This window comes from Cydia splendana, chromosome Z (assembly GCF_910591565.1).
Source record: "Cydia splendana chromosome Z, ilCydSple1.2, whole genome shotgun sequence".
Classification (NCBI taxonomy): domain Eukaryota; kingdom Metazoa; phylum Arthropoda; class Insecta; order Lepidoptera; family Tortricidae; genus Cydia; species Cydia splendana.
The window spans coordinates 25,860,309-25,886,603 of NC_085987.1; the positions used below are offsets into that span (position 1 = coordinate 25,860,309).

Genomic DNA, 26,295 nt, shown 5'->3' on the forward strand with positions numbered 1-26,295 from the left:
CAAAGTACATAAGAAATGACGATGGGATATTTTGATTATAATCTTCCAAAAAAATATTATTAGCCTTCGCGTATCTATTACTACATTGTGATATGCCACCTCGAATATTTTTTGATATAAAAGCTATTTTATCGATATCAGTTAGGAGTTCTAGTTTTATTTTTGTAGTTCTTAACATTGCATCCCAACTTAATCCCGGAGCAGTATAATAATGAGCGGGGTCTAATCCATACGTCTTAAGACAAAGGTTTCTAAAATTTTCAAATATATCAGTTAGTAATAGAACATCAGTTTTTAAATATAAATCAGAATAATCACCCATATTTTTGCATTGAAAATGAGACCAAACATCTTTTGCGTGATCATAATCCTCTTCTGAGATGTGACTATCAGACAAGGAACTAAAGAAATCATCTTTAGAGGGAAGAGCTGTTAAGTTTAAAGAATCGTATGATGACATGTGTTCATAGGGATAGACACCCTTTCGTAATAAGCGTTTAAAATCCTCCTCGCATGAAAAATTCAATTTTAATTCATGAAATTGTTCAGGCAACAAGTTTTTTGCCAATTTGTCAAGACTACTGGACATAAATTTAAGTGAATCGACAAATCTCAATTTAATTGTGCGATTATTTATTTGTAAGCTCTTAGAAAATGAAATGTATTTCTCTTTGTTCTCTGGAATCAGTTCAATGTCGCCTTCCGCCAAACCAAGCCCATGCACTATAAAATGACTATCATAGTTACACAAATTATGGAAAAATACAGGTACAAAATTAGGTGCCCTGTATTTTTCAGAACAAAATTTATGTGCCACTCCTTCATAAAGACCAGTATGGTAATTATAGGAAATGACTGAATCCTCGTTTAAATTTTTATCACAAATATAACATGTACTACTCTGAGCAATATGCACATTATTTGCATTAGATAAAGGCAATGGAGTTTTTACAAAAGTATTTCTCCTACAAATAGCCTTTAAGTCTTGTTCCATATACTTCATAAATTCCTGGGTGCAATTTTTGCCTTTATATGTTCTGTACACTGACAATTTATCATTATAAGAACATTTAATGTAGTATCCAAAACTATATACCTCATGTTTTTGTACATTTGTTGTTGAGGATGTAGTAGGATTAATTGTACCTGTTTGAATCGGGTTTAGAAAGGCCTCGAAATCAGCATAAATAACAAAAGGTACCCTTAATTTACGTTCATAATTATCGAAAGTAAGTATATTGGAGGAAACGTTTTCATTGAACCAGTTTTTCTTTTTATCCTGTTCTGAAGGTAAATGTGTACAAACATGGAAACAATCGTTTCTTTGATGATTCATTAAATTGTCGCGAGTTGTAAAGTTCGACAAACAACCATCACAAATATGTGCAGCATGCTGTGTATTTGATAATTGTTTAGATACTAACCTAGATAAATTTTTGATATAGCAATAATGCCCCTTACTGTCTTTGGATATGTACAATAAATTCAAGTGGGTAGCTTTTTTGCACTTTGTTAAGTGTAATGGGCCTACTACGTCATGTTTTTTACTTTTCGAATTGTATTCAAGACCAAAAACGTTTATACTTATATCATTCATTTTTTCAAATTTCTGAATATCTCCAACCTTAAGTGGGAAAGTTAAATTTCTAAAATTTAATTTATTTTTATGCGCTATATACGATTTCGTAGTGTTTGAACGATGACTTGTAGGTGGATACAAGCCTGACAATACAGCCCATCTAAAACATTCATGATCATTATTTTTTACATTAATAACTGCTTTTCTGTTCTGAATATCACGTGGTAATTCGATGTAGGAAGAACCACGCAATGGATTAAATTTGTTTACATTGACATCTAGATAATTAAATTTTACTAAACTCCATCCACTGTCTTTTCTCTCAAAGTTAAATAATTTTGTTAATATATCATTAACAACTGACTCGAAAATATCATCTTTGTCGCTGCTAACATCAACTACATTGTTACATAATTGGAAATCAAATGTATTATTTACTTGTTTGCTCTCTTGAGTAAAATCCGCATTCAAAATAAAGTTTACTTTTAAAGCATGGTGATCAGTGAGGGAACGATCCAATAATGCAAAGATTTTATCTTTATTTCCTAGTAAAATGGATTCGGGAGTAAATGGTTGGTGAACATTTTCATTTAATAGTATTCTGTAAGTGGCCACCCTATTCTTAAAAGCATTTTCAATTAACTGAACATTAACCCATTCAATGTCAGCCCTTAAAACATTATTTTTGTGAAGATTACTATTTAAATGATTTTTAAAATATCTTTTAGAAACAAACTTATTACACACAGAACATTCAATTTCATGATTATTATTTGTACTCACAATGACATCGGGAACTGGTTCGGATGATGTTGATGCTACAGGTTCAGCAGCTGCTGAACAGTTTTTCTTCACCAAGAATTCTTCGGTCTCCAAAACTGCAGCTGTCCTTTTTACTCCCCGTCCTATTTGAGAAGATCTATAACAATACATAATAAACATAAATATCTTAATGTCAGATAAAATAAAAATAATTACTAAAACGGTTGGTTGTATATACTAACGTAAGTCTTTTCGACACTGCTGACAATAGGCCCGCATCATCAAAACTCCATCAATCACATCTGATGACTGAGTATTCCCCTTGGAATTTTTGATATGCCCATCACATGGTGTATAATACGGTATAATATCAGAATCTTCCAGTAACGAGTGAGGTAATTTGTTTGATATATACCACATTCTTATATTTCTATGAAAATATGCTAAAATAAATTCTTTACTTAATTCCTCAATCTTATCACGAGGCAAAGTGAGACCAATATGATAGTAAGTAAACACCATTATATGATAATAAGGAAAAGGATATCACAGTACAAGCACGGCACCAAAACACTGAATGATATGAACTCAAGATACCCCGCTTATATAACCAGCACTCTCCCACCCCACGTTTATCCTAACAATAAGTTCTGGTCACAACAAGTTAGGAGGAACCCATCCTTTGTTAAACAGGTACTGGTTAAGAGTTATAAACATGTATGAACAGGAATACTTTTACTTACGCCTCTCGATGTAGTTGGCTCACAAGACGGGCAGCCTCGCATAGATCTTCATTTTCTTCTATTTCTTCACAGAGTCTGATAAGTTCAAGATCGTAGACATCACAACTCAAAGAGTCCATTATGAAATGAGAAATCATACAGTGCTTTCTTTCATTTAAATAGTTGTCTACAGGTATAAGATTTCTAAGAGTGGGGACTGCAATCTTTACAAATGAGAAGTATTAAATTAAAACTTGTTGTAATGTGATACAATAAAAATAATCTGTTACATGGAAAATGTACTTAAGGAGAGGTAAAAAATGAGAAATACGTTAACACAATCATTAAGCTACTACTATCATTAATAATTATAACTATCACTGTTTCTTATTATCTATAAAATATTTCACACTACTGTCCTTAGAAGCTAATTGCTTTGTTATGTTATAAATAATATTTCGCGTATTTTGTAGCTCCAAATCGTCTTCCAACGCAAAATATTTCAATCTGAAGTCCGCATGCTTCCAGTGTTCCATGGGTGGGACGTTTTTGATTTTATGCATATCATATATCTCGATTTTAATCAAATGTGATGCATAGGCCCCGTCGTCTTGTCCGGATGACAAGTTTGCAACACCGTCTGGTGAACTTTTGCTCACATTTGAAGACCGTTTCACAACTTTAGACTGCTTTTTAGGTCGTTCAAAGAAGCTATCGATATTGTTTCCTGAACGTTTCTTTGCGATGGCTTGTTTAACTTTGAGACCAAGCGTACCCTCTTCATCGCTTGATTCGTCTTTATTATCATCCGGGTAGTAATAGTTCTTGAAAGTATTTTCAGTGAACTGAAACAATATAAAACAATAATTTACACACTGTCTACAATCTTGATAATTAAAACACAAAGAACACAAGTGAAAACAAAACAAAGTAAGTTACGGTAATAAAAGACATACTTACATCCATTGTTGGGTCTTTCTATAAACACTTAAACACTTCACTGTTGAATTAACACTATATTTCTATATACTGCAGTAGATACAAGGAGCTCTGATACAGAGGACTGCCACGACAGTAATACTTACTCAAAGCCATTTCTCTTCGGCTTTTATACTGTGATAGTGAGCAGGATACAGTATCGTTCAAATCATGTCTCAACAGGTTCATCTAATACAGACGCTCTCTTTACTAAAACCGAAATTCAAAAGCATAATAGGAAACAATAAATCCATTGTCAGTATAAAATATAATAGATGTCTACCAATAAAGCAATTATGCTGTTATAACAATGAATACCAACACACAAGAAATGCCGACGTATTAGACTAAATCATGTTGAAACCAGTTGACACGTCTCGTTATTTTTTTAAAATCATACAAAGTAACATGTCTCAACAAGTTCATCTAAACAGACGCTCCCTGTACTCAAACCCAAATTATATCCACATAATAATCCATTGTCAGCATAAAATATAATACACGTCTATCAATAAAGCAATTAAGCTGTTATAACAATGAAAACAAGTGCACAAGAAATGCCTCACACGCCTCGTTATTATTTTAATAATACAAAGAAACAAGTAGCTACGAGTTTACTTTCTATCGTGTTACAAAGAACATAAAAATGTATAGTAAATATATAGTATTAGATAATGAGACATACTTACATACTAAGTTTAAGAAGATAGAATAGTTTAAGAATAAAAAAAGGCTACATTAGGTTGAATTGCATTTATCGCAGACAAAAATAATGAGTTAGAAATAGGTAAAACTAAATAAAATAACACAATACAATATGCACAATATAGGTAAGTATGTATACGATATGTAGGATGCTTTAGTTTGGATAGGTAAGTTTAGGTATTTAGGTTAAAACATAACTTGAACGAAGACTAGGTGAAATCAGGTTAGTTTGAAATGAGAAGTTAGGTTGATTTTAGTTAGGTTTGGTCAAGTTAGGTTTGGTAAAAGAAGGTTTAGGTTAGTTTAGGCTACCGACGGATTACTTGTGTAAAATCTAATTAGGTTAGGTTAGGTTAGAACTGTATTCCTTATAAATCGAAATAGCTCCAAGAGGTTGTAAGATAATAAGATAATGCATCGCAAATAAGTACCTTTTGCAAATACCTATCGCTAATACCTATTGCAAATACCTATCGCTAATACCTATCACAAACACCTACAGTATAATACACACATAAAGAAGGCATGAATGAAGACGTCGGTGGGTGAAGGGTCCAGGTAGTATTCTCGGTAACACAATAACGCGCCCGAGTCGAGATCGAACAATAGAAAAGGGTCGATAAGCCTATTGTTACCGTGGTGAGCAAGGTGTATTGTTTAATTAGCGTATTTCGTAAGTACCTGAAGGAGGCGCCGGGCACTGCTGAGACCTAGCGCAATCAATTCAAATGGGGGGCTATTTGTTTTTTTTTTTTTTTTTTTTTTTTTTTTTTTAGGTTCACCGGGGGCGGTGGATCGGCCCTGGGGTCAGGATCGGTGACCACTGAGAGGTGGGGCCAGAATCGGGGAATAGTTTCTACTGAGCATCGGTGTCGGCTTTGCTGATGAGCGATCCGTACGGTGCGGGTCACTGTGCGGATCAGTAGACGCATATTTACTCTGCTCTGCGTATGCAACCTTCTTAACGTTGTATTCATATGTCTTAATTTACGCAAGAGTAATAGAGAGGCAGATAGCGAAATTTGATTTTTGATATTTTGCGGTAGACCCTCTGTAGGGCTACCGCCAATACCGAAAATCGTCAATTGCGGGCATTTTTCTCTGTCACTCTAATTACGCCTTCATTGGAGTAAAAGAGTAAGATCCCCGCAATTTGCGAATTTCGGTTTTCGCGGTAGCCCCTCTGTTACTTTCTAAAAGTTGCCAGATAGGAAATTTTACATTATAATAATATATGGTTTTGAAAGATTCGCTTGTCAATGGAACATAGACAGATATTCATGCTGTCATTTTCTTACGCTAGTGTACGCTAGTCTCAACACCCCAAAAAAAGAGATGAATAAAATTAACAACTTGGCTTCAACATCATTTGTTCTCTTTGGCTTCTTCTTTCATTTCTTGCTCCTCGCTTTGCCATTTGTTAAAAAAAGGACAAGCATACTTCTAGTGATATTCTATGACATCCTTAGAGCATTTAGTAACTAAATTCTAAATCCAGTTAAAAGACAAAACTTGTTTGCCAGTGATGTGCAAGTGTAGTGTGACCAGTTTAGGCAAAAATAAATTCATCCATCCAGTCTATGAAAACAAAAAAGAATAAACTGTCAAGCCGCTGAACTGTCAGTGCATAATTTTGTTACCTACGTTCATTTTATTATAATGTGTGATATCTTAATGCATTTTGCTTTTATTTAATTTATTCCATTGCTAATTGAATTAGGTGTAGATATGGAGATGAAGCATCTTAGCCACAATTATTCGTCACTTTTACTGCTGATTCGTAAATCGTAAGCAGGTTAGTGATTGCTACTAATAAGTTTTTACTTGCACTGAGCTTTTAACTGTTACTTTACTTTGTTGTTTTGTTTTATCACACTCATTGTTATTATATTACATCTCTCTGATATTACAAATCACTTTCCGTGAATTATCTGTCAATTTCCATGAAACATTTAAATCATTTGTATCCTAAATGCTAATGATAAAATAAAGCTATGTGTACTCTGCAGAAAGGTAATGTGATCTTTATTGTATTATATATCTCACTCGCTGCTATGCCACAACTGTTTAGCTGTTTATCATTATGATATATTGATATATTTTTCACTCATGTCATGTCAAAACATAAGTATAATAGATTGCAATTATTAGCCCAGTAAATATCTCTTTTTACTGGTTTCTGTGTAATATTCTTGTCCAAAATTTGGTCTTTACACTTTGTTTTAACCAGAAAGTTACCTGTCTTTATATGTAGTTATTTTATAGTAAGAGATCTGATACCATTATTAATAACATAATATATCTACAATTAAATTACAGGTTAGGTACTTACATTTGGTGTCATGTAAATTTTGTGTTCTGAATTTCGAATATTATGTCAGTGATCAAGCACGGTGTTCATATCATCATCATCATCATGGCTGACATTCACTGTAGGGTGAAAAGGTGGCAGGGTTAAACCTTACAGTAAGTGTGAGCTAAGATAGTTATTTTGCGCCTCCCAGTTTATTTCCTACATTACTTTGAGTGTATGGCAGGTAAGCAATGCGATTGTATTTTACTGTGATATGCATACTTCCTACACTTGCTTGTCAGTGCTGAGTCATCCATCCTATCTATCACTGCCATATTTTGATACAATCAGGCATTGTATCTATACAATGTAGTAACACTGCCCTACCACACATAACATAAATTGGGAAACTAGACTTAATTTGAAATTGAATGCCTGACAGTGTGGTAAACTATTGAATGAGGTTTCCATAGCTTCTATGGTTATGTATGGTGGGGAAGTAGCGGTTACAAAATAATTAGGTCAAATTAACTTAGGGCATCCTATAATAATGTCATGTGCCAAGAATATTTTTTTAATTTCATTCTACAGGTTAAAATCTATAACTTTGTGCATTGGAAAGAGTGAGTGAAAGATTGTCAATGTTTCAGTACATACATTCCTTCCTTCCAGAGTTTATAAGCATCTTCTTATGAGTGCAGCCAATAATTTTGTTAACTGTGTTCATTGAGCATATTAACTTACCTGGCACTGCAGACTGAATAGTATTTTGCTTTTCACCCTATACTACCATCACTAATTGTGTTGCTTAGCTTCAAACTCGCCTAAATCCATTTGACCCTCTCAGCAAATATCTACCTTTTCTTAATACCAACATCGCATAATCTGACAGATTGATGTACCCGAGTTTGAAGTTAAGCGACTCAATTAAGAAACCCAATTTTATTTACCTAGCTAAATAAAATTCAAAAGCTGTATTTTCTTATACATATAGTATTTCTTCTTCTTCTTCGTCGTTATCCTCACAGCTGAGGGTCGTGACCACCATAAGTAGCGCTATCTATAAGAAGTCTCCAGGCTGCTCTTTTCTGAGCCTGATGAAGTGCGGACTGTGTGCCACTATTAATTGCCTCCAGGAGAGGATCCGTCCAGCGAGTTGGAGCTCTGCCTCTACTTCTTGTTCCCTCGACACGGCCAATCATTATGATTTTCTCGAGGTTGTGTGATTCTCGTCTCGCCACGTGTCCAAAGAAAGAAAGAAATACATATAGTATTTAATCCTCCTTAAAATGCTACTACCTAATGCCATGCTTTCTGCACCATTCTGTGAAACGCTATGCAATGTATTTTTTATTTCATATTGATTTATTTCTAGGGAATTGAAAACTGCCATATTGTATTCAACATATTATTTTCCAGACCTTTTTAGACAGTAAACTTCTTTAAATCCGGAATTAAATTGAACAAACTAAATGTTAAGCATCAGTAATACATTATTATGTACAAAAAGCAACACTCTTAACTGTACATCGGTAGACCTTATTACAAAAGGCATAAGGTCCACCGATATACAGTTAACAGTGTGAGCAATGGTACAGTATATATTATGTACATTAAGCTTTATTAATAATGTGTCAAACTACTACAACTATATTTCAATTATTCACACATTTCCTTCATTATAGACTTGACTCAGCATTTGCATTGTAGATCCAAAGTAATGTTTATAGAAAACTCTTAAAAATAAAAAATAATGTGGTCGGTTAGCATTGATTCTTAAGTCTAATGGGAGTAAATCATAAGCAAGTACTAAATTAAAAACGATGGAATTACTGGTCTGTCCTCACGCAAACGTTTTTAACCATGAGTCAAGCCTTTAAACTATTTGTAAAAATGCATAAATGTGACATTATGTCAAGAAGCTTACACACAATGCTATTTATATATAGCTTAGCTTTTGCATTAATATGAAGTTGTTGCAACTATTTCAATTCAGTCTATTTATAGGTTATAACAATGGATTTATTTTTGGTTATAAGAAAATTTAAAAATAAAGCCTATTTTTCTAAGATAATTAAGGCTACAATTTTATGTTATATTATTTGTCTTTGTCTGCTGTGCAGTGTCCAAGAAAGGGCAAAGGAGCTTTTTCATTATGATGACGTCAGAGGAATCAGATCCTCTAAGTACTGCACCCTCAGACGGCCATGCTGAAGAAATGTCAGGTATGATTGAATAATAATTATGTTATTCTACCATATTCAATACAAATAATGTTTTGTTGAACAAGGAAAATTGCCAGTCTTCCTTAATATACAATGAAGTAATAATCCATAAACTCGTCAGTACATATTTGATACTTAATCCAATAGTCAGTGTCATGCATCAAATAATACAATATATTTGTGTAATTAAAAAAAGGAATGTCAAGTCATGTCATTTCATGGCAACACATGTGTTGCCGATGTAAAAGGGGCAATTAGTGCTATAACTGATATGTTATCAGCATTTAATATTTGTCCTTCCCCGTTAAAAGCCTCTGGGACCGAGGAAGCGCCTTCATCGATGGTGTCAAGCGAAGCGGAGTCGGAGGGCAGCATACTGTCGGAGCCGCCGCGAGCGGAGCACGCCGAGAACGCGATGAGCCGCAGCTGCGACGGCGTGCTGCCCGAGCACCAGGCGACGGCCGACAAGCCCCCGGCGCCCGTGCCCAGCGACTGGCGCAGTGTCGGCAACACGGTCTCCTCATTAGTCTCCACCAGAGGCAAGTCACTAATATTTTTCAGATGCTTTATCGTACTATAACTATGAAATGTAAACATTAAAGAAAGTAATGTATTTGCGAACACACATCAACAATTTAGTGCAAAAATAAAATAATAGGCTCAATCTAAGCATTGTTAAACTGAACGGGAACTATGATCCATGCCTGTTATCAATTTATAACTTTCTACCTCTTTCACATTTAGTTGCTTTACCTACTCGTACACATTTATTCATAAACTAAGAATAAAATCTCAATGTAATGTCATGAAGTGATGATCCTAATTATTGGTTCTCTTATGAGGTTAAAATCATAAAAATCAATTATCAGCAGGATGCCGTTTCCATATGGTTACGGTTATGCCGTATCTAAGCAATTAAATGTTAATTATTTCTATGTATACTTCAGGTTCTATGCTACCTTGGGGCTCCCATAAGGGCCCAGTGATGCTGCCCCCAGACTCAGATCTCAGACCCGGAGAGTTTGTTATGAGACTGCTGTTTACAGAGTTCACAGTCCAAGCCGAACGAAAGATGGAAGCTGTCATGGCCGAACCACTAGTAAGCATACATTCATTCTGATGATAAGATAAAATAGAAATAAATGCTTAACACATTCGACACCGCGTACCCGACTCTCGGGCACTCGTAAACTTTACTCAGATGCCGGCATACCCGCTAGTCGGGCAAGAGCTATAAACCTACACGCGACGCCGAAGTGCCCGACAGGCGGGCAAGCATTGCATCTTCACTACCTCAGGGCTGCCACTGCCACTAACAAAAAAAATTGTAAGTCTTCTGATTATTATGTGGTCGAAAAGTTGGTACAGTTGATTATTATATTTTATTACTTCACTTTGTATTTTTATTTACTTTACCTAATGCGATTACAAAATAAAAATTCTTATTAGTTGGTTACGTGAAATTGCATACACGGGTATGTATCACAATAGGAGTTAGAATTTTCGTAAATCGTACAACCTAATTTGTGTTTACGAATATTTAGTAAGTATACATCTATTTCATGAGTACTCATAGGATGATTTTTGTGAAACAAAATTCGGAGAAAAATAAACCAAGAAATTCAACTAAGTACCTAACAACATTCTAACTTCTAAGCGGCAGTTCTCAGAAAAAGACAATAGGTCAGTCATCATAAAACAGCACTGCACTGCAACTGCGTGGAAGCAAAACGTAACAAGTAGCTTTGAATAGTTACGATAATTAGTACGTTCGTACACATACAATAAAGTCCCAACTTCCTTGACAAAAGAATGTAGTTACTGTGATCATACACTTAACCCTGGAGATGTTGTTTACCATCCCTTATCTATTTGAAGTTTGCGATCCGGGTTTTTTTTCAACCCGGTCTCGGTGTAAAATTGCAATCGGAGCCATTCCGTAATGGTTTGTGATGTGCAATATTAATAAATGTTGATGATTTGGCTTTGTGTGATTTTATTCATTTCCTACTGCCCCACTGAATGCATTGTGATAATTGATAAAACGGGGAGCCTAAACAGATGAGACAGCAGATTTAATTTTATCCACGTACTTATACGAAAGTTACTTGGCACAGCCCTGAGCGTCCGCCGCTTGCCCGACTAGCGGGTTCGCGGCGTGCGGCATTGAGTTGCACGTCGTTGCCCGACTAGCGAGTACTGTCGGTTTCTGGGGTATTGTTTGAAATTTTGCCTGGTTGCGAAAGTGTTAATGTTAATCCACTTTTTTCTTGCTCAGGAAAAACCATTGAACAAGACACTGCAGCGTGGCGAAGATCCACAGCTGGATCAAATACTATGCGCCTTTGGAACCGTCGCGGAGCACTGCTTGCCATCTCTCCTGCGCGCCTTATTCGGCTGGCTGGAAAGGCAGATGGCTGACTCTCCTCAACTTAGTGAGCAAGCAAAGAAACCGCACCAGGATCTAAGAAATAAAAGGTTTATATTATATTTATATATTTTTTGAGACAATCTTACACAGATCGAACTAGCCTCAAACTGAGCAAAGCTTGTACTATGGGTACTAGGCGAAGATATACACACGTACATAAATAAATTCATACTTAGGTATATACATAATATCTGTTCATGGCAAAATAAATGCCCTTACCGGGATTCGAACCTGGGACAATCGGCTTCATAGGCAGGGTTACTACCCACTAGGCTAGACCAGTCGTCTTTATTTTCATGCTTGAGTATAAAATGTTACGCGAATGTCTCTCCGTGCTTTTGATACAACCTATACAAATTTATGTAAACACGCGGAGTTTGGTCCTTTATATGGAAATACAACAAAATACTCGGGTGTATTTTTTTATTTTATTTTATTGGCTTGTTTGAGGTTATTAAAACACGATGTAATTGTTGTAGTATTATCTACATCGTGTCGGGCAGCGGAGCGGGCACGGAGGCGGTGGAGCGCAGCTGCGAGGAGCTGCAGGCGGAGAGGCGAGACCTCGCTGTCGAGTTCCTCTTCTGCCTCGCTTTGATCGAGGTCCTGAAACAACTGCCTTTTCACCCAGGCCATGAAGATTTGGTCCAATACATTGAAAATGTAGCTTTTAAGCGTTTCAATTATAAAGAAGGGTATGTATCATTTGAATGAGTAACTAACATTTAATTGTGTCGGTTTAAATATCTGCTTGAAGCGAAGTGATAATTAACAAATACAGTTCGCGCACGAGATCTGTGGAAGCGAAATTAAACCCCGCATGAACTCACTCACCCACGCCAGGTGGCAGGCGCAGTGCACATCATCGGACTACATGCGCGAACTGTAGATCATGCTGTGTTTCCTAATCACTATATGGTATTTCCAAACATGAAATCGATTTATATTGGGGATAACAGTAATCCTTATTTTGCTTGGTTTTTAAGCATAAACTAAATAATACCACTATAATTTACAGATTGCAATCAAACCCAAATGCCGCTAATGTGCACATAATAGCAGATCTCTACGCGGAAGTGATCGGAGTTCTAGCGCAATCTCGTTTTGCTTCAGTCAAGAAGCGGTTCACGGCGGAACTTAAGGTACTATATCAAATATTAAGACTAAGTGCAGGCAAGTTATTTAAACCTGTAAACTGTTCATATTCCATTTCTCTTTTAGGATTTGAAATGTCGCGAGCCTTCGCCGCATACGACACAAAGTATTATATCCCTTTTGATGGGTATGAAGTTCTTCCGCGTGAAGATGGTGCCCATCGAGGAGTTCGAGGCGTCGTTCCAGTTCCTGCAGGAGTGCGCGCAGTACTTCCTCGAGGTCAAGGATAAGGACATCAGGCACGCGCTGGCGGGCTTGTTTGTCGAGATCCTTGTTCCGGTCGCTGCCGTAAGTATAGCTTAATTAATGGACAACAAACATTGTTTTACAACAGACATGGGTTATATATCATTTTGGGATATATTTCATTTGCTTTAGCAGTATTCAAAGCACAGTGTTAGCAATAAAAAGGTCACTGCAATTCTTCAGATATATGTGACTACTTACCTACCTGTCTATATGCATGTAGACAAGGTACTGTACCAAGACATCTTTAATTTAACATAACATAATTTAACATAACATAATTTAACATAACATAATTTAACATAATATAGTAACGATTAAGCCATATATAGCGTGTCTAACTCAGTTCATTAGTCCAATAATGGCTACCATTAGGCTGCTTTATATTATATGCTTTATATATTAGCACTCATGGAAACCGGTTTTATAATATAATAATATAAGGCCTGTGCACATCGGATGCATGTTCGTATAGACGTGCATGTAGGCGTTGAAATATATAGATCCTTATAAGAGATAGCACACCGTTTACTTGACGTGTGCGTGCACGGCTCTATAATTTTAGGGCACGCGCACGTGCACGTTTACGCACACGCAGTCAGTGTGCTCTGGCTCTTAAGCAATTACCTTTCACATATCAGGTAGAAAAGCAATGTTACACTAAAAGCATTATAACTTCATAACCTAACAAGAGTATTTTCTGTAGACGGTGAAGAACGAGGTGAACGTGCCATGCCTAAAGAACTTCGTCGAGATGCTATACAGCCACACGCTGGACGCCAGCACCAAGTCCAAGCACCGGCTCGCGCTGTTCCCGCTCGTCACGTGCCTGCTCTGCGTCTCGCAGAAACAGTTCTTCCTCGCGAACTGGCACTGCTTCCTTGCCATGTGCCTGTCGCATTTGAAGAACAGAGATCCCAAGATGTGCAGGGTGGCCTTAGGTGAGTGCTGAGCCGTACAAAGATCCTATTTTACTATCCGTGAGGACTTAAATAGTGTAATTGATTATGATCTTTATGTTTTCAGAATCATTATATCGCTTACTATGGGTTTACATGATAAGGATAAAATGCGAAAGCAACTCCGCGACGCAATCTCGACTCCAAAGTATAGTCAACTCACTGTTCCCCAAAGGCTCGAAGGGCGTAGTACCACGTGATACTCCTTTGAATATCTTCGTAAAGATTATACAATTCATAGCGCAGGAGCGATTAGATTTTGCTATGAGAGAGATCGTCTTTGATCTCCTTATGGTCGGTAGACCGATTAAAATAATAATGACCCCTGAAAGAATGTCCATTGGTCTACGTGCGTTTCTCGTGGTGGCAGACAGCCTCCAGCAGAAGGAAGGGGAGCCGCCCATGCCGCGGACGTCGGGGACGCTGCCCTCGGGGAATACTCTCCGCGTCAAAAAGACGTTTCTCAATAAAATGTTGACTGACGAAACCGCGCGATCTATTGGAATGAGCGCATACTTCCCGTACGTCAGGCGAGTTCTAGTGGAGATCTTGAGAGCCTTAGACGCTCATTATGGAAGGCCGCTAATGTTAACTAATACTCAAAACGTGACCAAGGAGCAGGAAATAAATACTGGCGAAAGAAAACCTAGGATTGACTTGTTTAGAACATGTGTTGCTGCTATCCCAAGGTACGCTACTAATATAATGATATAAACAATAGTATACTTGCTAAATGTTTTAATTAATACGTTAAAGTACCTATGTACTTATTTATACGTACGATTAAGTTTTCGTTAAAATGTAGTTCTAATGGTGTTATCGTTATAACCTAAGTGTTATGTAATTGCAGACTGATTCCCGAAGGCATGAGCTCGAGCGAGCTGGTGGACCTGCTGTGCCGGCTGACCGTGCACATGGACGAGGAGCTGCGAGGCCTCTCCTTCCAGAGCCTGCAGACCCTGATCGTGGACTTCCCCGAGTGGCGACAGGACGTGCTGGCGGGATTCACGCAGTTCCTGGCGAAAGAAGTCCAGGTAAAATCTAACTACGACTCTGAACCTTTTACATTTTCGATATAAAAAAACACAATTTTATTTACTTACCTAAGACTAGTGTTGGTAGGAACTCGAGTCCTTTGAGTCTGAATTTGAAGAACTCAGCTCGTTTTTACGAGACTCGGCACTTAAAAATATTCTGAGTCTTTTAAGTCCCGAGTAGAGTCCTTTATGGAGTCATTTTTAAGAGTAACTCAAAAGGGTTCGCGCCGCCGAATAAAGACTCCGTGAACAATTTTATAGGTTTTTCCTAAATAACAGTAATGAAATTAGGCGTTATTGTAAGATGTATGTATCTAATCGACAAATTATAGATAAAGACAATGCATTTCGAAATTGTTTGTAAAAAAATCGAGAGTTCTCTGAAAAGTACTGAAGAGGACAAGAGACTCGGGTCTCTATCAAGTTGAAAAGAACTCGAGTTTAGACTTAATTATAAGAGTGAAAAACTGAGTCTAGTCTTGAAGCAGAGGACTCAAAAAACTCGAGTCCTACCCAACACTACCTAAGACGTTACGGTTACCTAGTCAAAATATAACTTAGTCCTGCGGGCTCAGCACGGTTCCATTATTATCGACTATCACTATGCGCGTCCCTTTCGCACTTACATACTTGTTAGAACGTGACAGGCATGGTGACAAGGGATAAAAACGCGACCGTGCTAAGCCGCCTGATACATTTAAATCGATATAAACATGTTTTTATTACACTTATTTCAAAGACAAAAGAAGCAACAGTCTACTCATTTGTATACCCAGGACACATCGCCGCAACTGGTGGAGAACGGTCTGCGTATGCTGCTGCAGCTGATCACGAGCTGGAAGAACGGCGAGCCGGCGCCGGCGCCCGCCGCGGCCAAGCCGGAGCCGCTGGCCGCCGTCGTGCGCGGCGCGGAGGCGCTCGCGCTGGTCATGCTGTGTCAGTGCAAGGCGTACCCGCGCCGGCTGGCTGTGCACATACTGAGGTGAGAACAGTTAATTTCATCTAAATAATCAGAGCCGTTTTCGAGTAACCAATTTAAGATATTTATTTTATACAAATAATGTAACAACTATTTAACGGCGTGTTTACTATTACCAGACAGTACCGAAATTTAAATAATTCCTATAAGGTCAGTCGATTATAGGACACAAGGGAATTTTAATTTTATCAAGGGATGTTTCACCGTAGGGAAACGAAGAGTCTCCTGGAGAAGCTCGGTCTGACGGCGGAGGAGTGCGCGCTGATCGACGCGGCGGACGCTCACGTGCCGGCGCTGGCAGAGCGCTGCCTGCCGCTGCTGCCGCCCGCCGAGAAGCAGGCGCTGCTCGCCGCCGGCCAGCCCGACCTCGTGTGCGTCGCCGAGCGCAGCCATGCTGTGTGGACCGCGGGTGGGCTACTGTTTACTGCAACCTCATAGCCTTCGCGTTATAAAGTGTTTGCGAAGACTACAGATGATGTGCAAATTGCAGAGAGTTTTTGAAGATTTGGAAAAATTCTATAACAACTTTCTTTATTTTTTTACAAAAGCCTACCTATTGGATATACATATGTTTATGTACATATACATGATGGCATCGCCTAGTGTCATGTTAGTTTGTGTCTCTTAACTTCATATCCTAGCTTACTGCCCATCGTGAGCTGCATTCGATCATCTGTTCTCACAACGTCCATAGTATGAGGCCTTAACTATCCATCCATGATGCACCTTACCTAATTATAAGACGCCCATATAAAACACCCTTTTTATATGTTGTATTTCTATTATATTAATAATACACATTATTTAATAGGTATTCAACATGACGATACATCAACTAAAAACAGTTGGAGTGGCAGTACTTCAAACGGGGCAGATCCTTGGGAGGTAAATATTACTACGAATATTAGTACATAAGAAAGTAGTCCTTATTTTGCACAGCATTAATTTTTTTTGGAAGTATTTAAAGTAATTTTTACATACAAGTTTGCCAAACATAATATGCCGCGTTATATAATGTTTATTTTCTCAAAAATGGAAGGCAAAGTCGACTTTGCCGTCTAAAACATACGTCGCGAAGCGTGTAGTTTATGGTCAGTCAAAAATTAAAAAGTTAAAAACATTGCAGTCTCGATTTTGGGACTGCAATGTTGCATACAAATTCCATTATTTGTCGAGTTCCAAACTTTTTAAAAGTTGAAATGGCCATATCAAATGAAGGCACAAGCCCATTAAACAGCCAAACAGATGTTTAGTACCGCGACTATTTAGCTGTCTGAGCTGTCTCAAATAGATTGGCGTATTTTCGGCAGAAAAATACACTTCTATTTTTTTATAAAAAAAATAAAAAGGTGGCTTTTTTCTGTGAAAATATATACGTAAGAATGTTGCTTTTGTAAAATATTTCTATGATATTTATATTTCTTGCACCATTTTTGAGAAAGGCACTATATATGACTCGGCTGGAAGGCTACTTGCTGGCTTCGGATTCAATTAAACGGACTCCCAAGGTCGTCCGTTTAAAACGAATCCTCAGCCTGCAAGTAGCTACTTCCGAGCCTCGACAATAATGTTTATTTGTCTCCCCTTGTGCTGTGTGTATTCCGTGTTCTTGTTTGGTGTGACCTGCAGGCCCATTGTTTGATGTTGCAGGTGATCCTGTTCGGTCTACTGGAGCGCAGCCGCGTGCCCTCCCGCTGCCCCGCCACCGTGCTGCACGCGTGGCCCATACTGCACGCCCGGATACAAGCGTTATACACGATCATAGAGCCTGCGTAAGTTCGAACTATTGACACAATAGGCACTGCTGCACTACGAACATTTAGCTAATAACTACATTCAAGATACACTTTTTGTCGAAAGACTTATTATCAATAGAGGAGATATTGTTGTCAAATTGATATTGACATTCAGTTACCCTAAAACATATGGTGCCGTATAGCGCCACCTAGTTCCGCTGTCAAGGTTGGGTTCGCGATTTACACTTTACACCTTTTCTAAAATTAAAAACTTGTTTTCGAATTAATGATCTAATGTGAAATGATACAGTTAAATTTTATTTATGTCATGTTACAATGTGCAGGCCCGTGAACGATAATCGCGCGTCACTTCTGTCAAGAAGCCCAGCTCTACCGAGAAAGCCAGAAAAGGAGAGGGACGGATATATGCAGGTAGGATCTCTTATATAAAATGGAAGACGAAATATTAGCAATATTCTTGCGTAGGGACCTACTTGTAAGTTGATACTTGCTTACAAAAGTGGTGTTTACATGCAAACAGTGAGTCATATTTGCAGTTAGTTAATTATTATAAATAATTATGTAACTATTATGTGTCCAGGTGTGGAAGTACTACATGACGATGGCGTACCTGGTGGTGCCGGCCGTGCCCAGCCCCGTGGTGCGCTGCGCCAGCCCCGACCTCAGTCTCAGGTGCCCCACGCTTCTCCACTCGCCATTACTAATATCATTGAGATATAAGCAAGCTTTAAGTGCTCACTATACATGGCTTTCCTTACTTAGTACTGTCCGACATAATCCGGTTTTTTAGGGTTCCGTACCCAAAGGGTAAAAACGGGACCCTATTACTAAGACTCCGCTGTCCGTCTGTCCGTCCGTCCGTCCGTCCGTCTGTCACCAGGCTGTATCTCATGAACCGTGATAGCTAGGCAGTTGAAATTTTCACAGATGATGTATTTCTGTTGCCGCTATAACAACAAATACTAAAAAGTACGGAACCCTCTGTGGGCGAGTCCGACTCGCACTTGTCCGGTTTTTGCCGCTACCGAAGGTTCGATTTAGACTCAGTTTCAGCCGAAACCAAAACTGTTATAGACGTGTTAAAATCGTTGAAAAAAAAATATCGGTGGTCATCCTCTAACACATAGTTATCATGAACAATGAAACACTTATAATTCGTGCAGGTTTAGTGGTTTAACCCCTGGAACGCCGAACCGACAAACGTACTTGTACCCGTCAGATGCCTAGTGCCGGATCCGTCCCATCCCCCTCAAATGCCGGATAGGCTCGCATACGTGCACCCGTCAACTGCCGCGATAAAAAAAAAGTGCTATAGTGCAAATGATATAAAACTCTATTTGTAAGTGTTTAGATCTCAAAATTGTAAAAATATAATACAATAAATTTGGTGACTGATAAGGCACAAGGCAGTTGAGACACTTTGTACAGATCTGGGACTAGGCAGTTGACGGGTACAAAAATTGAAGACCCTCCGGCAGTTGACAGGACTGGTACGGATATGGCACTAGGCGTCCCAAGGGTTAATAGTCGGCCAATTGCGTGTCGGATCACGCCTATTGTAATAAAAAATACTAATTAGAATTCATTTATCCTTCCGAATTTATCGATCCGAAAGTAAAATGTTGTAAGTTTCGGCGCGGCCGAAAAGTTTGGCAGTTTTTGGCCGAAACCGAACCTTTGGCCATAACATGATTTTTAAGCCGAAACCTGCCGAAACCGGAACCAAATCTTCGGTCGGACACTAATACTTAGTAATAATAAGTTGTACGGGAGGTGTGGTAAAACTTATTAAGCTTATTTATTAGAAGTCTTAAACTCGCTTAAAACTTAATATGTACTTATTAAACTTAAATCTTATTACACATAAGTATCGGAGAGCTCGCTTAAAACTTATTATAAATCAGGTTTTATCAATGTATGCAGTGATCACTCTAAGCTTATTTATTTCTCTATGCTAATACCAAAGAGTTGTTTATTGTACAGCCGACGTCATACAACTTTGTAATAATTCGAAAAATGTAAACATATCTTTGACGTCGACTGTACAATCAAACTATGTATTAAGAGACATGTTCATAAAGCGAGTTCACATCGAACCTGTCTATGAACAAATGCTAAGTCGTAAGAAAGATATTAAATAGTATTTTGTTCATGTAGATATACTCATCGGACACGTCTCTACTTGAACACGTAGCATTACACCAAATTACACTATACAACAATGGTGGATTGTGACTCATTTGTCTTGAAAATTTTCAATTGTTGTGTGTGAGCATATTTATAACGTAGACTAGTAAGATACCGTCCACATATCTTCATCACTGCCCTGTTGGTTGTATTTTACATATATTTAGAAACACTCAATAAAATATACATTTTATTTGTAAATTACAACATTACAATATTATTAATCTGTTATTTCGTATTGAAATTGTCTTTCAGTTTGTTTTATTTATGTTACAAAAAAATATTTTTATGATAAGAACATAATTTAATATTAATTTGCATATATTAAATTTAAAACAGATTAGTGGTCTGTATAGACGAGTTAATTTACATCGGGGCGAATTATTAACCATATTTGTTTTCAACTTTGAGTCCCTTCCATCCAAAGCAGGGTGGGCTAATTGGCCCTTGTGACCAATAAGGACAAGCGATATGTCACCGGATAGGTTATTCTAAGTTGTAAAACTTTTACTATGGCAGGTTGTCCCAAATCTTTGTGTGACAAAAGTAATCGCCGCATAAATGTAGTGTGATTTGTAACATGACTCATCTTCCTCGCGTTGTCCCGGCATTTTGCCACGGCTCATGGGAGCCTTGGGGTCCGCTTGACAACTAACCCAAGAATTGGCGTAGGCACTAGTTTTTACGAAAGCGACTGCCATCTGACCTTCCAACCCACAGGGTAAACTAGGCCATAAATATTGGGATTAGTTCGGTTTCCTCACGATGTTTTCCTTCACCGAAAACCGACTGGTAAATATCAAATGATATTTCGTACATAAGTTCCGAAAAACTCATTGGTACGAGTCGGGGTTTGAACCCGCGACCTCCAGATTGAAAGTCGCACGCTCTTACCGCTAGTCTACCAGCGCTCTTGATTTGTAACATGACTAATACATAGGTATTTTCGGCACTAAGTTCCTGTAATTGTCGACGATCTTGTGTCACGATATTTTAGTTTTCTAGTTTTCACAGCTCATAATGAACGAACTTTATGTTATGACTGAAAAATAGTAGTAATTTTAAATTGGCATGTCGATAATATTTGTTTGTTTTCGTATTCGTAAAAACGTTTATTGATGAAATATCCAGAGATGTGACTTATTTCAAATACTTGTATTTAAAATGCTAAATACCTATTTTGTATTTTGTATTTTATTTGAAATAGTTTTTGGGGCCTATTTTCTATTTTCAAAATACAAAATACTTTATAGTAGGTAATGTAGGTAGGAGTTACAATCTCTTCTGATGTTGCAATTCTTTTAACATGGAACTGTTGAATCTGTTTAGTCACGTCGCGCATGACCACAAGCGTAGCGAGTGGTTAAAAAAGTGGAATCTTGAGTTTTGCGAGGGTTTCAAGGCACGAGAGGTGAACAAACTTTTCTGCCCTGGTGAAACACAAACGAGACGTTTTCATCACACCAACGAGAGTCATTATACAAGCTGTAAAACATTACAAATCTAAATTAATGCTTTAAAAATTGGCCGTTAAAAACCATCATTCATCCATCCTACCGGTTAATATGAGCAAATAACTAGAAATTTGCACTTTAGATAGAGGACTGATTGACACACTGTTTTCAAAGATTAAAGAGAGTCTTTTCAACTCGGAAATTCTGAGTAATACTTTTTAATTCAGACTAGGTATTCACTATTCAGAGTACCTTTTATCGCAAAGTATTTGTATTTTTAAAAAGTATTTTGAAAATACCTATTTCGTATTTTGTATTTTAAATACAAATCCAAAAACTATTTTGCATTTGAAATAGTATATCAAGGAAGTATTTGTATTATGTGTTCCGTACTCTACGTCAGAGGTCTCCATTGAGAGAGTAACGTCTCCGGTGTCCGATAGATGCCGCTAGCGTCTATGTAGTCGCTCCGCCCCACGCCGTGACGTAGTTCCGCTTCCCCTTCCTGCGAACTGTTACTCGCTTTCCGCGACTCGCCGCCATGACACATTGTTTCGTCGACCGTCTTGTCCGATGGTCCGCAAATTTTTTTTGCGTACATTTTTGCAGCATGGTGCTTTAAAATTTCCGAACTAAAGCTTGTTCCATTAAATAGTGAAATATAGCAGAGATCGCTATTATTAGTCTTTTGGCGATCCCGCGATCGAAAGTGCTTTTCGATTCTACCCACTTTTTATTTTTATTTTTCTTGCTAAATTATTTTTTACATACCATGCTGCTAAAATCGTTACCGTTAACAAGCCTGGGAGTACCTCGTGTTGTTAGTTGCGCATCGTAAATGCCTACTTTGACAGGCACGGTTCTCAGGCGGGTCGCGCATTTTCGAGATCGAAGTAGGAAGTGCGTCAGTAGTTTTTTATCAACAAGTGGTAACGTAAGTCGCTCCGCGTTCGGAGAGGGAACGTGCGTCGTGCCTGCGGCGGCGGGCGCGGCGCCCGGGCGGCGCGGAGGCGGACAGCCTGCGCGCGCCGCTGCTGGGTGCCGCGCTTCTATAGGACTGATAAGGAGGTTTGGATTGTCTCGAACCATCCGGTGAGCCAGTTTAATGATATTCTAGTTTTATTTGGCGTTCAGAAGCGACGCGACAGGGAGCCCCCGCCCGTGGCACCGGCGCCCCGCCTCCCGCCCCCGCCGTGTCGCGCGCCGCGCCGGCGCCGTCGACTTTCTTCTGCTGTCGTCCGAGATGACTCCGAGACGCCGCGACGCTGCGGAGTGGTGTCGCGGTGCGGGCGCTCCCAGTCCGCGGGACTCCGAGACACGTCACACGCCCACTCCTGTTGCTGCGGTCGCGGCGCGAGTGGATCACGGACCTCTCGATCCCGTCCTGGCGTCAAGGTGAAAGCGGACCGCTCCTGCGACTCCCGACTGCTCGATGTGGAAGGAAGGTAAGTTACGTGGAAGCAGTGGAAACATTACGAGTACAGCGGCGGTGCCGTTCGCCCGTCGGCTGCCGTCCGTCATGACGTCGCTGGTGACCTACGCGCCGGTGGAGGCCACCACGATGGAGCCGCCGAGGGCAAAGTGTCGCCGTGATGATGCGTGCAACTACGAGCCAGCCTACAGCGCTACGATGGCGCTGCCCGCCACACGCATCGGCGCCTCCCGTGCAGGTAACGTCCGTCATGTGCACCGGCGCCTGTCGAGCTGGCCGCCACGATGGCGCCTCTCGCCTCACGTATCAGCGCCTCCCGAGCCGGCGGCAGCGGCCGCCACGATGGCGTCGCCCGCCTCACGGCTTTCGAGCTAGCTGCTACTATGGCGCCTCACGCACCAACGCCACCTGAGCCTGGCGGCGGCCGCCTTACGTACCGGTGCCTCCCGAGCTGGCCGCTACGATGGCGCCTCTCGCTTCACGCACCGGCGCCTTCCGAGCCGGTGGTGACGACCACCACTTTGGCGCCGCCCGACACGATGAAGCCGCCTGCCTCACGCACCGGCGCCTCTCGAGCTGGCCGCCACTATGGCGCCTCTCGCCTCACACAACAGCGCCTCCCGAGCCTGGCGGCGGCCGCCTCACGCACTGGTGCCTCCTGAGCTGGCCGCCACGATGGCGCCTCTCGCCTCACGCACCGGCGCCACCCGAGCCGGCGGCGGCGGCCGCCACGATGGTGCCACCCGCCTCACGCGACAGCGCCTCTCGAGCGGGCCGCCACGATGAGTCCTCGCCACACGCACCAGCGCCTCCTGAGCCAGTGGCGGCCGCCATGATAGCGCCGCCCGCCCCACGCACCGGTGCCTCTCGAGCCGGCCACCACGATGGCGCCTCTCACCTTACGCACCGGCACCTCCCGAGCGGCGGCGGTTGCCATGATGGCGCCGACAATCACGCCGATGCTGTCCACCTACAACTACGACGATGTCGTCCCTTGCAATGGCGCCCATGTTCTGTTCGCAAGAATACCACCGCGAACTTACCCGTCCCCGATGCCCTGCCCACCAAGCAGACGCTGGGCGCCACGGTATCAGTTTTGTCCTGTCCACATGGTCCCATTGAGGTACGCAGGCGCATATAGTTATGGTGCCACAGCACGAACAGACCGCTAAACTCTTGGTTTCGGTTAAGGATGGCGACGGCAGGCAAGGTCGTTAGGAGCCTCGTCCTAGCGTGGCTCGACTGCCCGGAGTTGAAAGCGGTAAGATTGTCGATACCCAGAGGAAAATACGTCGCGTCCCTGAGCTTCATAAAGGTGCTGATCGACGAGGAGCCGTGCCGCTTCGAGGGTCCTACAACGTCTCGAGGCCAGCGAGCGATCCAACCGGAGAGCAGCTTTGCGACACGATCCTGTGCGACCGCTCACAACCGAGGTTGAAGGCATCGAAAAGGTCTGCAGACCTCACATAATTATCTCTCTGCTGCCCGCTCTCTCCAGCTTAAGTTCCGTCTTACAAAGACGAACTCGTTCGCCAAGCCCCTAATAAACAAAATGGGACAAATAAACCCGCTGCGCCTGAACAAGCTTGAGTTTCCGGTGCTAAGAAAAAGGGGCCAGGGGGACTCCAGCAGTTTCCATCTGTCTGTCTTCGACTTTATCGAAACAGTTTTGTTACGCAAAGCGCCAAAATCGATTTTAGACTTGATTTCATCAGTTCGATTTCTTTAAAAGCATGCTACCATATCCCTATACTAGCTCAATATAGGCGTTTCTTCGGATAAAGTGAATTAGACCATCACGCTCCTAGACATCACGTGGGACACGCGGCACAGCACCCCGATTGAAAGTTTTCTTTTTCGTGACATACAGGCCTGCCTTGCTGCCGAGTTCCTCGCAGAAATGAGACTCAATGCCTCCTGTTTAGTCTTAAATTCGCAAACTTTAGTTCATGGAGGAAGGTGACACCTTCGCAGTCCCCAGCAACACTTCTGACAGCTGCCGAAAACCTCGTGCCACTTCCCTCCTCATCTTATGCCTGCAGTCCGTTACAATCTCCAATAATGGTAGACAATGTACGAGGTAAGGCCCTTTCAGTGGAGAGTAATCGTTAACGGGCCGCATCTGCAGCGCTGACGACAGAAGTGTCCTACAAACATACAACCGGACCGTTACAGTATACATAAAACGACGGCGACACTACATCCCTTCCGTTACTACGGCTGTCGCAAAAACTGCTGATGCCAGCAGACCGTCTACAGGTCGCGCTGGTTCCTTGCTACTTACCAGGTCGGTACAACTCCCGAGGGCGACGGTTTATCAAGAAGTCACTGCGCGCCCGAGGGGCCGCTGCGCCCAGAAGCCGCCGAGACTATCTTCGCCTGATAGGCGCCCTGTTGGCCGGCCTCCGCTTTCGAGAGCCCTCGCACTGTGCCACGGTATTTCTTAACAGACTCTTTGATCTGCTACCACGACGCGTTTGGCAGCTGCCGGTGATACGACTTGGCATGGATGTCTCCACCTCCCAGCCTAGTCTGTTTACTGTGACGGCGTGATGAGGAGAGCCTTCACGCAGCTGCGGTAAGCTTGCAATTTACTGGCGGTCCTAGTGAACACAACGTCAGACCGCCCTTTCTAACGAGTCAACGACCTTAAGAATCGAGGCGTAGCTCCTGTCAGATAGGACGCTCCAACACCGGGCTAGCGGGATCAGGAGTGACGTCCGCTTGATGTACTTACTGGCGTGACTGGCGCATGCATGCAACATGCCAAGGGCTAACGCTACGTAGCGAACGAGGCGCAACTGTCAGTGTCTCACTAATATGGAAGAGTGATAAAGAGACAGAAAGAAACTCAAGTGATCGTCCGGGGGATGCTCCCGGTACTGAGTTTGTATGGCGAGAACCGGGTATTCCCGGTTCTGGTACTGTGTTTGTATAGAAAACCAGTACCGGGAGCACTCCTTAGATCGTCGCCTTCTCTAGGCCGCCTGTACACCCACAATGTAGAAATGGTCTTCATGGTGCATCAAAAATAAGATTGATTGCCAGGTACCTCTAATATCCAGTGAAGTAACGAGCTATCTCAGGCACCTATTTCTACTGTCCATGTTAGCTTTCAGAACGACACTTGTTCATAAGCCTATCGGACACTATGCCTTCTTCCAAAGCCATTAATAGCAAGACCAGCGCCTCCCAAACCACCAGCTTGGGACGCGAGAAATCTAATTAAAATTACTTGCCCTAACTTGAATAGCCCTACAACGTACCTATATAGAAGAGCTGCCGCTCTTTTACTGTTAGCATCAGGCCGCAGGGTCAATGACCTTACTCTACTACTCTGTAGCCCGGGCAATTGCATAGATAACTTTCGCGCTATTATTTTGTGTCCGAAATT

The 26,295-nt window shown here is 40.9% G+C and overlaps 2 protein-coding genes across 2 annotated transcripts in view; both read left to right on the top strand.

The window, feature by feature from the left end:
• Positions 1 to 6,341: 6,341 nt before the first annotated feature.
• Positions 6,342 to 9,844, top strand: LOC134805290 (uncharacterized). Its single transcript, XM_063778605.1, has 3 exons — positions 6,342 to 6,541; positions 9,163 to 9,264; positions 9,576 to 9,844. The coding sequence occupies exons 2-3, from the start codon at positions 9,195 to 9,197 to the stop codon at positions 9,842 to 9,844; spliced, it is 339 nt and encodes a 112-aa protein (XP_063634675.1). The 5' UTR covers positions 6,342 to 6,541; positions 9,163 to 9,194.
• Positions 9,845 to 10,163: 319 nt separating this feature from the next.
• Positions 10,164 to 26,295, top strand: part of LOC134804693 (protein furry) — a 124,422-nt gene continuing 108,290 nt past the window's right edge. Inside the window, exons 1-14 of the mRNA XM_063777815.1 lie at positions 10,164 to 10,363; positions 11,543 to 11,742; positions 12,175 to 12,390; positions 12,714 to 12,837; positions 12,917 to 13,138; positions 13,803 to 14,037; positions 14,123 to 14,744; positions 14,906 to 15,089; positions 15,869 to 16,074; positions 16,281 to 16,480; positions 16,883 to 16,956; positions 17,722 to 17,843; positions 18,152 to 18,239; positions 18,409 to 18,500. Coding sequence (XP_063633885.1) covers positions 10,184 to 10,363; positions 11,543 to 11,742; positions 12,175 to 12,390; positions 12,714 to 12,837; positions 12,917 to 13,138; positions 13,803 to 14,037; positions 14,123 to 14,744; positions 14,906 to 15,089; positions 15,869 to 16,074; positions 16,281 to 16,480; positions 16,883 to 16,956; positions 17,722 to 17,843; positions 18,152 to 18,239; positions 18,409 to 18,500 — 2,765 coding nt within the window. The 5' untranslated portion in view covers positions 10,164 to 10,183. The remainder of the gene's footprint in view (positions 10,364 to 11,542; positions 11,743 to 12,174; positions 12,391 to 12,713; positions 12,838 to 12,916; positions 13,139 to 13,802; positions 14,038 to 14,122; positions 14,745 to 14,905; positions 15,090 to 15,868; positions 16,075 to 16,280; positions 16,481 to 16,882; positions 16,957 to 17,721; positions 17,844 to 18,151; positions 18,240 to 18,408; positions 18,501 to 26,295) is intronic.

Coding starts and splice junctions, on each gene's coding strand:
- LOC134805290 (XM_063778605.1), top strand. CDS start 9,195: ATGATGACGTCAGAGGAATCAGATCCTCTAAGTACTGCACCCTCAGAC. Junction 9,265..9,575: donor CCATGCTGAAGAAATGTCAG/GTATGATTGAAT, acceptor CCCCGTTAAAAG/CCTCTGGGACCGAGGAAGCG.